General features: G+C 23.8%; 3 protein-coding genes across 3 annotated transcripts; all 3 read left to right on the plus strand.

The window, feature by feature from the left end:
- Positions 1 to 1,018: 1,018 nt before the first annotated feature.
- PY17X_0807800 (uncharacterized protein) lies at positions 1,019 to 5,311 on the plus strand (the record flags this gene model as incomplete). The annotated part of the gene is made up of 1 exon (XM_724074.1): positions 1,019 to 5,311. The coding sequence occupies one exon, from the start codon at positions 1,019 to 1,021 to the stop codon at positions 5,309 to 5,311; it is 4,293 nt and encodes a 1,430-aa protein (XP_729167.1).
- A 1,008-nt stretch (positions 5,312 to 6,319) lies between these two features.
- On the plus strand, positions 6,320 to 7,093 carry PY17X_0807900 (mediator of RNA polymerase II transcription subunit 10, putative; the record flags this gene model as incomplete). The annotated part of the gene is made up of 1 exon (XM_724073.1): positions 6,320 to 7,093. The coding sequence occupies one exon, from the start codon at positions 6,320 to 6,322 to the stop codon at positions 7,091 to 7,093; it is 774 nt and encodes a 257-aa protein (XP_729166.1).
- A 1,808-nt stretch (positions 7,094 to 8,901) lies between these two features.
- Positions 8,902 to 11,661, plus strand: PY17X_0808000 (erythrocyte membrane protein; the record flags this gene model as incomplete). The annotated part of the gene is made up of 1 exon (XM_724072.1): positions 8,902 to 11,661. One exon carries the CDS (start codon positions 8,902 to 8,904, stop codon positions 11,659 to 11,661), a length of 2,760 nt encoding a protein of 919 aa, XP_729165.1.
- Between the last annotated feature and the right edge of the window lie 806 nt (positions 11,662 to 12,467).

Here is a 12,467-nt window from a genome sequence, read left to right on the forward strand (position 1 = left end):
TTTTTTTATGCCAAAAATGGTAATAATAAAAAAATGGAAAACGCAATATTTAAAGTATGTGATAAACATATATTAAATGTTTTCGTGTTTTATTTTTCAATTTTTTGAAGAGTAACTTTTCTTTCTTCGTCCGCCCAGTTATATGTTGTATATATGCCTTTACAGTGTATATATGTTCATATATTGTACTTATACTTACATTCGCTATCATATTTCCCACAAACTTCATACTCAATAGACTATGTGTGTATTTTTTTTATATGTTTTAAAAACCTATAGCGATTGGTAAAATTCGTACTGTGCCCATTATTTAATAGATATATTATTTTCCTATACGCTTAATTGTGCTTTAATATTTTACATTCATTTTATATTTTATTTTATGTTCTTTAATATTTCAATAATAAAATAATATTAGTAAAAAAGGGGCCAAACTATTTTGTTAAGGAAAAAATATTTTTCATCCCTTATAATTTCCTATATAAAATTTAATACGCTAATGTTTCTACATATAACGACGGAATATCATATCATATCATTTGTTTTTTATGCATTCTTTCATTTTTATTATTTTTTTCTTTTTTTTATCATGTCAATTTTACTTGTTTTATCATAATTTCTTCGTAATCAAGCAATTAGTAATGTATATATATACTTATTCATTTATGTGTTTGCCTATACGTTTATGTTAATGTTTATAATTTTTGCATTTTCGATGAAAAATCTTTTAAAAAATGCTATATATTTGGTAAGTTTATCGAAACAAAAAGGAAATAATTCAGTTTGTGTTTATTGATTAAAATATATTTCTGTGAGCTATTTTTAATAGACCAAATATACAATCTGCATATATCACGTTTTACTCAAAATTAGATTTGCTCACAACTGTTACATAAATTTATTTATTTCCAAATACAACATACGAGCACACTAAATCCACTTATTAGAATTGACTGTATTATAGTTGAAACAACATATACCATCAACCGCTTAATTTATGATATAAATATTTGAAAAAATGGAAAGCTCACTAGAGATAGTTGGTGAGGGGAATAAAATGATTGTGGTTAAAAAAAAAGAAGAAGGATATAAACAAATAGTTTATAATTATTACTCCAAAATACTAACAAATAAAAGATTTAATATGATTAACTATGAGTATAAATTATTAAGCACAAATATTTTATACTCTTATATTGACATATTTAAATACATACATTATTTTAGTGATATATTTATAAAAAATGTAGTTATAAAAATTTTAAAAGACAATGATATAAATTATTTAAATGTAATGCTACAATATTATTGGGTTAAAAAATTAACATATAATAATAAGCAAATATTTGATGACCATTATTTAGTTGATAATAATTTTGTTGTTTTTAATTCCCAATTTACTGATTTTATAAAAGATATATTAGGTCATTACAATTTTAAAAGAATATTAATTTATATAAAAAATCAAATAAAGTTAATCATTAAAAACCAAAAGAAAGCTAATCCAAACATTGTTGAAAATGTGAACAAGTTTGTCAAACGCTTGAAAAAAAAAATGAAACAACTATTAGAACTTATTTATAATTATATAGAAATATTTAAAAAATCCGATATTTATAAAAATCAAATTTCTGATATTATTCGAAATATACAAATATATCTTATGAGCCTTACTAAATATGATATCGTGAAATGTATATTGGAACACTATAATAATTATATAAATATGCTAAAAAAAATAAAAGAAGAATACGAAGAAAATCAAGAAAAGGAAAAAAAAAAACGCATAACAACAAACCAATATATGTTTAAGGAACTTTACAATTTTCATAATTTTGTTTGGTATAATAATTTAAAAAGATATAGCATTGGATATGTAGAGGAAAACTTATTCTTCATACCCCCATATTTACAATTGTTAACCTCAATTAATAATCAAACTAAGAATGATGAAAATAGTGGAAAAGTTGAACAAAATAACGATGATTCGATATCTACTACAGCTCAAATAAGAAGTGAGAAAGAATCTCTTCCAATTTCACAAGAATGTAATCAGGGAAATAAAGAAAAAAATCATGATAATAAATATTTGAATTTTCACGATAATTATATTAGCGTTGAATTAAAATTAAAATGTGGTATACCAGATTATAATGATATGATAGACAAATATAATATCCACCAAATAATAAAATTAAATAATAATAAAAATATACAACAGTTATCTTTATATGAGCCAAGTGAGTTTTTTAATCTTAATTTCAAGGACATATTTACAAATTTAAATTATATATTTTTGTCTAAAAATAACAATATGAACATATATATAAATAACAAAAAGGAGAAAAGCACAGTTCTTCCAAAGTTTAGCTATTCTTCAAATTATTTAAATAGAAAAAATGATAAAAAACATAACAGTATTAATGAAAAAAATAATACATTTTGGGAAATGAAAAAAAAAAGTAAAAATAAATCCATTCAATTTTATTTTGACTATTTAAAGAGAAAACAAGAACGAAAAAAAAGTTTAACAACTTTCAATTTGGAAAACTTCAAGCATCCCGTTTTTTCTTCATATAGTAGTATAGCATGTTATGTTGGAAAAAAAAAAGAAAAAAATAATAATGCTAATAATTTCATTATATCTAGTAACATTAATAAAGAAAATGTGGCTACATGCTCAGGTGAAACTGATAGCTTTGAAAAAATATATGTTGGTGAAGATAACTATACAAATGTCTTTCATGAGACAGTTTTGTACTTGGTAAATAAAATTCAAATGAAAATGTCATGGGGAATGCCCAAGAATAAACAAAATATAATAGATTATTCTCAAAGATATTTATTTGTCCCAAAACATGTAAAATATGCTTATAAAAATTATATATTTAGCAATAATTTTTATTTAAAATATATAATGAACAAAAGTGCAGATTGCAAACTTAGAAAAATGTTATGTTCATTAAAAAAAAAAAATTATAGAAGTAGTGTAGATGAATTATTGGATATATGTGAATTATATAAAGATATTTATTATTTAGATCTTCTATCTCTTTATAAAAAAACTTGTTATTTATTTGAAACACGATATCGTTTAATTTTGGGAAATTATTTAGACGATAAATTACACTCTAATGGTTTGAAAAAAAACAAAGTAAAGGGAAAAACTATATGGAATCAGGAATTGGCTCAGTATGAATTTAAAGAATATTCGAATAAGAAAAAAATTAAAAAAAAAAATATTAAATTAAGTTACAGAAAAATCAAAAGTGAGGTTCTTCAATTTTTTATGCAAAATAAAGAACTATTAAATGACCCAGATTTATTGACTAATTTGGTTTCCAATACAAAAGATAATGTAACAATTCTTAATGATATGTTTTTAAATGTAAAAAAATCGTGTGAACATTTTTTCCATGTTTACAAAAATGAGTTAATTAAATTAAAAAATAACAAATTTCCAATATGGAAACAAAAATTTGACATAAAAAAAGAAGAATTGCATAAAATGTATGAAGAAAAAATTAAAAAAAATATTCTATATATATATGATACACATATAAAAACAAATTATTATTATAATACCCTAATTACAAATGAAATGAATTTAGCAATTAAAGGATATTTTGAAAAATTGCAATATAATGTGGAAAAAATTCTTAACACCATAAAAGAAAGTATAACCAATGAAAAAGATCATGTATCAAAATTTCGTAACATTTTTAATGGATTGTTTTATGCGTTAAAAAATGCTTATATATGTGAGATAGGTAGCTGTCGTTACTTATTCAGTGGTAGCATTTGGGGGTGGAATAATAATAACACTTACGTTGGTTCTGTAAATATGCTTAAACAAGTTCTAAATAATAATAATTTATTGAATGCATGTAAAAAAGTTACCGAAATTAATAAAAATACCTTAAACTTACTAATTTTAACAAACGTTATAAGCCATGAAAAAAATATATTTTATAAAATATTGTACTTCCATTCTTTTAGTGCAGGACAGATACAATTAGTTTATTTTATGATGGATTTTATAGATATTTTTGGAAGATTATTTAATTTAAAAAAAAAAAAACATATTTTTTCAAATTTTATGTATTACAAATCAAGTATGAAAGATATTTTTACGCCTAAGGAAAATCACTATTTTAATGTAAACAAACATTTGCGTCATTTGGTGGATATTAAAAAAATTAAGAGAATAGAAAATTATGTTTTTAACGAGGAAAATGTGCTAAACAAATTAAAATATAAACATCATAGTAGGAATACGAAAAAAACGAATACACAATATAGATATAAAATAAAATATAAAAATTTTATTTATTTACAAAACGCTCATTTTATGCTTGGAAATGAACTCCTAATTGAGGCATTAGATATCATTAATAAACTATGCAAACATAAATTTGATTATCTAGAATCTGATATGAAAATTAACACAAGAAAATTATATTACGGATTGTATAAAAGTGTAAAAAAATTTGAGAAAAGGCATACATGTAATTATAAAAGCAATTTTAAAAGAGATCATAAAAAAAGTAAAAAATATATAGTTAATAAATTTTTATCAAAAGAAACATTTATAACAAATGAACACTTCGAATATTTAACTAATGCATTACAAATTTATCGCAAAAAAGTTGGATTAATTAATTTGGATAAATATATTAATAGAAGAAAAATAGTATATAATCATGATAATATATATAAAAAAGCTTTATTAATTTTTAAGAGTATGATATATTTTGTTTGCCGATATTTAATAAGTAAAACTTTTTGTGATCATAGCACTATTTTTAATTTATATATACCAACTTGTAACAAGACTAATGATGTCGAAATTGTTAAATTTTTAGAGAACAACAGATTTAAACCGTTAATTCTAAGCAAAAATAGTAATAAAAAAGATGGTCAATATTTGAGAAATGAACAAAAATTTAATGAGGAAGATTCATCTAAAATCGTTTTACCTGAAGAAAACGATAAAGAAGAAAAAAATGATCATGTTAAAAAGGGCCACATGAAGAAACATATTAGGAAAAATAAATCATCTTCTTATCAATATCCATTTATAATACTAAATTTAAGTAGAAAAAAACGTGATTTTATGAAAAAAGAATATAAACAATTTAAAAAACATATGATAAATGCTTATATTCCATGGGATAATAAAGAAATATTTTATCGAATAAGTTTAATAGATTTATCCATGAAATCTATAAATAAAATGGGATATTGGAAAAAACAAATGGAATCGATTTTGTCCGTTTATAGGGAGTATTGCCAATGCACATTTGATTAAGCTATGCTGACATTTACTGTTTTTTACTTTGCCGTCGTTTTTTTTGATGCTTTAATTTTTTACGACATTTCATGAATAAAGCTGCTTGTGTATTTTTTACCTTTACATATTTGTTTATATATATGCATGAAATATGTGTGTTATCAATTTTTTGAGACCTATTTAAAATAAACAATTTTGCATTTTTTTCGTCGTTTGAAAACAACTTAATTACTTCATATCTATAATTTATACATTTAACATTTATTATTGTCATTATTTAAAAAAGTATAAAATAAAAATAATTATTGATTCAAAAAAATGATATTCATATGCATGTGAAGGGGCGTTGATGTTGTCACATTCATTTTTGCTTTTTTTTTGCGTCATTTTTTTTCCTTTTTATAGGCCCAATGACATTATGAGATAAGGTCATATAATGGTGGGCAAAAAATATATATAATAACTTTTTTTTAGAACGATATAACTATTTGCGTTAAAAAAAATGAAAAATAAAAATTAAAAACAAACAGTAGGTATATGGTATGCACTGCAATGTTTTCCAAATAAAAATAGCCTTTATATGAAAATAAAATTACAATTTTATGAAAAATAATTTTAATAATTTCTAAAAAATAATTTTTGAAACTGAATTTAATTGCTGCTATTTTATCATATTTATTTTTGTTGTAAAAAATATTTGAATAAAACGGGTATTTTTGCGTTTTTTCCTGAGATATTACCCCATACATTCTCCTAATGAAAATGGAGGTGAATAAATAAGCCGATGTATATCATATTTATATATATGCATATAGCATGTATGTATTTCCACAAATTCCATTTTTTCTCCATACACACAAACATATTCGATCAGTCACAGGATGCTCTGATGTAACTTAGTAAATGTGAAAAAGGAAAACAAAAATCAAACAATTAAAATAGAAACAATAGTAATTATAGGCCCCCCAATATTTAGTATGCTTCTTATAATATACACATAAAAAGGGATTTTATATATATTCTAAAATGAAGGGAAACAAAGGAAGAATAAAATTAAAAATAAATCTGGGAAATGAAAATAGTAATACTGAAAGTAGTTTAGTAAAAAATAAGAGTTCAGTTTACAGTGATTCAAATCAAAGTAAAGAAAACTTTAAAGGTGATGATAATAATAGTAACGCATCTGACAAAAAACTTAAAGACAAAAATTTAGAAAAAAAGATAGTTTCAATTATATCTAAGTTAACCAAAATAGCATGTATATGTGAAAATAAAAAAAATACAAATTTGAACAATATTGAAAATAATAATGAGCAAATAAAAGTTTGTAAAAAATTAATAAAACAAATGTACAAATATGAAAAATGTTTAATTAATATAAATAATTATATAAATGACAAAAATAATAATCTTGATGAAGTTACATTTCCCAGTGGCCTAATAAAAGCAGTTGATAATTACATGAGTCCCGATGTATGGATATATAAATATTTATTAGTTGAATGTAAGAAATATAACGACAAATACAGAAATATAATACAAAATATTTCCACATTTAACGCAACGTTGAAACATAAAATTCTTAACGAAGATTCTAACCAAATCGTTATGCCTATTTATTCCCCTGTTTCCGAAGATAAATTGTCATTTTTAGATGATTCACATAAAAATTATTATAAAAACGTACACATACCTAAAGAGCTTGCTCAAAATTATATCGAATCAATGACTAAAGAAAAGGATCCCCATGAGGGTGAAATATCAAATGAGCAAGAAGAATATCGGGTAACGAATGAATAGCAAGTAAATGCGTCCATGAATATACACAACTATGTATGTGCATATGTTACAAATGCTCGTTGATGTCTTTGTATTTTAGAGGAAATGGATAAAAAATACTAAGCAAAGCTTGTTTGCAACAGCAGTCGCAGTAAGCTTACTAAATAATTAGGCATGAGTATGCACAAATGAACATATGTATACACAATTTGTTTCTTATCCTTATTTTTTTGTGTGCAATTATATTGCATGAATTCTATATGGAAATAAAAAAGACATAAACTTGATCAATATAAATATATATGTTTTTTTAATGTATCAATAATTAATATTTAAAAAAAAAGGAAAATGATGCAAATTTTAAATTTTAAGTGGGATATTTCTTTAAATTAGTAATAGCGTTGTAATAAAAAATAAAGAAAATTATTAAGTAATGAGATGTATATATTTATATTGCTAAAATAGTTTAGGAGTTCATTTATTATAGCTCATTATAATGGCAAATATAATATATATGTTAGGTGACAAGTAACTATTTATAACACCTACAATATGTTTGTAATTCTAATAGTTTGTCTCCATATATATACAAAGAATATACAGCAATCCTAATTGCATGTGTACACTAACAAAACTGTAGAAATATACTATATATATTATCATTTATCATGTGATATTCCATCTTTTTCTTTTTTATGAGAACATATTTTGATCATACTTTTCTTTAATTAATAGTATAATTATATATAGTACATAAATACATACATAGAAAACTTATAATCCTCTAATTGTTTTGTGTCCTTATATATAAATTAGTAGTATCATTTTGCGATCTCAATATTATTGTAATAATTGCTATTAACTCTCTCGTTTAATTCAGTATTTAGTATCACGTATAAATATAACTAACATTAAATCCAGCCTATATAATTTTTTACTTATAGGTTTTTAATAAAATTACTTAAAGCCAAAAATAAAGCATATAACATAATCAATAAATATGACGTGAGGAGGAATAGCATCTATAATAAATACTCATCACCAATCCGTACATATCACCAAAATATGGTTATCTTCATATTGTTCATATAACCATATATAGATAGTTGCATAATGGGGATGGAAATGTGTATATGGTATAAGATAGTATGGATATAATATATGTATGATATCTGCTTATTTTACATGTGGAAATGCGGATTTACTACATGTTTAAAGAAAATATTTTCCATTATTATACACAAATAAATATTGTTATATTTTATATTCATACAAATAATCATACTGATGAAATATTTTTATACTATTCATATTGTACGCATATTGATTGCACAAATATATATTATATATGTATATATATATATATTTTTTTTTTTTATGGCATTTTATTGTAATTATTCGAAAATTTTTCTACAAAAAAAAAAAACAATAATAATTTAATAAAATAAAAATAAATAATTAAAATAAGATAAACAAAAATACACAAGCACAAGTTAAATTGAATAGCTATATAAAAACGGGAAGAAGGGAAACGGTTTAATGGCCCAAGCATATGATATGCAATATGAATACAAATGAACAAAAAAAATAATAAAAAAACCATGGGAAAGCAACTGTAATAATAATATATTTATAAATAACACAAACATTTTTTTGAATTTTCAAAAAAAAATATATATATATATATATTTTTTTTGTTTGTATGTTATAATAATAATATAATAATAATATTTCAGTAAATTTTGGAAAAACCTGTAATGTAAACACATTTAAATATATAAAGATACTTTTTTTTCCTAAAAAATATATTATAAAATTTATTAAAAGTTATGGATAATAATAGGGAAGTGAAAAAAAAAAGTTTTTTGAAAAACTGGAATATTAATTATTTGTCGAATAATTTCAACAAGTTTATTAAAAGTAACAGCAATAATAAAAACGAAAATAATAGCGCCATTAAAACTGGCATTAGTAGTGGTACTGTCGATAATACTAGCAAGAATGACTATAATTTAATGAATAATAACATACACATAACTAACATTAGAGAAATGAGTAATATAAACATAAATAATATAAAAAATATTCGCCCTGATTATTATGGGAAAGGATATTCTACTGCTGAAAATGGGAATAACAATACATGCATTAAAAATCATAAATATAATAACTACAACAGCAATAGTAATGATACTTCTATAAATTTTATTCATACTAATGATAGGGGGAAAACACATATGAATTTTTCTGACACATACAATAAAATTAATTTTCAAAATTTTCATCAAAATAATATATCATCTAATGTGGAAACTAATGTAGAAGATAATAAAAACTCATTTAGCAAAAGTAGCTTTAACGATATGAATTCCATAAAGGAGAATAGCAACAGCTATAATAAACGTGTATATAAAAATTTGCATAATTGTAATAATAATAATAATTCCGATACAATGAATACACAATATAATATAAACTATAATAAATGCACAATTGATGGTAAAAATAATATTAAAATTGAAAGCACAAAATATCATAATAATTCAAATACTGAAAGTACTAATAACAATGTTCAATCTAGAAATAAATATGATATAAACAATGAATATTGTATGAATAAAAATCGACTTATTAATAATAGCGAATGCAAAAATAATACAATAAATTTAAACGATCAAGGAAACAAAAATAATGATACTTCTAATAACAATGACCAAATATCATTTAAAAATAATCGATCCTATTCTGTTTCTTCTATGGTATCTTCCAATTCTTCAATTCCTTCATCTGCTTATTCTGGTCAACCATTTAATTATTCTCAAATCGATAGAATTAATCAGAAGAAGCATAAAATATCGAGAATTATTGGCTCAAATGATAATAACGTTAATAAAAGGAATAGCAGCGTATCCCATAATATAAATAATAATAGCAACGATCTTACTTATAATGGCCATGAAAATTCACATTTTGATTGGAATAAAAACGAAAAAAATAATACTCTCTCAGAAGAACAAGCTAGTAAAAATGCACAAACAGAAAACTATAATATTTATCGATCAGAATTAAACAAAAATATATCAACTTATACATCTAATGACCGGAATGCCACAACTGGTTTTACTCAGAATTGTATAAATACTAATTCGAGTACAAATACAAGCTCTGAAACACGACAAAATTATTATGAATCCACCCTAAATAATAACCGTAATAGTGGCTATGGAGGTCATGATGACTATAGAAGGAATTGCAAGGATGCTCGATACAGCATAAACTACAGTTCTGTAAATACTAATACAGAAAATAAAAGGACTTCCATTTTTAGCAATAATAATAATAATAGTAATAACAATAATAAAGGTGATAGTGAAAATTTTACCGATTCCCGAAGAGGCTTAAACCAATATTCCCAAGAAATCGACACAAAATATTCCCGATTTAGTAATAATAATGCATATAGTGAGAATAATAATAATTACATGAGAATGAGCACCGATAGACAGGGAAATAGTGGCCGAGAGGAAGGGGGGGATGACAGATATGATAGACGTGATAGATACGAGAAACGTGGAGAGAGGAGCAATGGAAATAATGGACAAGGAAATGAAGGAGGGGATAGCGATGGTGGAAGTGGTGATAATAATGGACAAGGGAATAGAGAAGGAGATAGCGATGGAGACAGTGATGAGGATACCAACCGAAAGAACAATAAAAATCGTCGCAAGGAAAGTAGCATGGATGATGAAGTGGAAAAAAAAAATAATAATTCACTAAATTTAGATATGTTGAACCCCGAAGAAAGAAAAAGAGAAGCCGAAAAATATAAAGTATTAGGGAACCAAAGTTATAAATTAGGTTATTTTGAATCCGCAATAGACTATTATACAAAAGCTATACAATATGATAATACAAATCATGTTTATTTTACTAATCGAGCATTATGTTATAAAAAACAAAAATTATGGAAATTAGCAAATATAGATGCAAGGCAAGCATTAAATTTAGAAGAAGAATCCGTAAAGGCTCATTTTATACTTGGATTGACTTTATTACATCTAAATAGTTTAGAAGAAGGATTAAAAAAATTAACAAAAGCAAAAACATTATCTAGCTACTTAAAAGATTCTAACGAAAGTGAAATCAATAGATATATTTTACAGGCAAAAAAATTAATATATCTGCGTGATGAACAAACTAAACAATTAAAATATGCAGAATTACAATCATTTTTTATTGAAAAAATTAATTTATTAAACCAAATGGGGTACATAACTAATGAAGAAAAATTTTTAAGAACAGAACAAACAGAAGATTTATTTAAAGAAATATTAGGAACCTTCCAAAAAAAACAGATCCCAGATTATTTATGTTGTAAAATATCTATGTGCTTAATGAATGAACCTGTTATTACTCCGAGTGGTATGACATATGATAAAATTTTTTTGTACGAACATGTAAAACACAATGGCTCATTTGATCCAGTAAGTAGAGAGCAGTTTTCTATTCGAGAGGTTATACCTAATTATGCCATTAAAGAGGCAACTGATAATTTTTTGAAGACAAACCCTTGGGCCTTTGAAGAATAAGAGTGTTGACCCTTGACTCTTTCGATCGTTTGCGGCCTGGGCCTGTGCATTATCCTTCTTTTAGCCCGCTTTTTTTTCTTCATTTTTTTTTTATTTTATTCAAATTCGTTTTGATAAATATACATTACCGTTGGTACACCACGCGATAATTATGTATGATCAAAGAAAACATATGCACAAGCAAGCACATATATATTTGTACTATTCTTCTTGATTATATATGTGCCAAAGTTACATATATATATGGCTAGCTTGCATATATCACACGCTTATAAGCATCTGCAGTTTCCTGAGCATTAGGAATATTTTTTTTTTATTATTCATTCCCAATTTTCCCATATATTCCTATTATGCTTCATTGCTTTATTGACATCGCAGTGTTACTTTGTGTATATTTTTATATTTTAATTTATAGCACTTTATTTATTTTATTATATACATTTATTATTATGTTATTTGTTCGCATTTTTTCATCATTTTGTAGTTTTTAAAACAACTGAAATTAAAATGTGGCATTTGTTTTTTAAAAATGTGCATATGCGTATATATGTCTATGGCGGTTTGCGCATTTTGATATTTTCTCACCTATGCCCGTATTATTTATAAGTTGCTTATTTATTTTAAATAATTTTTTAAAGTTTTAAAAGCAAATAAATTTAAAAGTTTTAAACTATATATACATAATATTTACTATTCAAAATATATAACATTTATTTAAAAGGCTACATTTTACAGTAGGCCAGGTCCCCTTTACATATAAGGGTCAACACCCAATGTTTCTCATTCCTTTCTCTTATCCTTAAATT

Source organism: Plasmodium yoelii (genome assembly GCF_900002385.2).
Source record: "Plasmodium yoelii strain 17X genome assembly, chromosome: 8".
NCBI classification, from domain to species: domain Eukaryota; phylum Apicomplexa; class Aconoidasida; order Haemosporida; family Plasmodiidae; genus Plasmodium; species Plasmodium yoelii.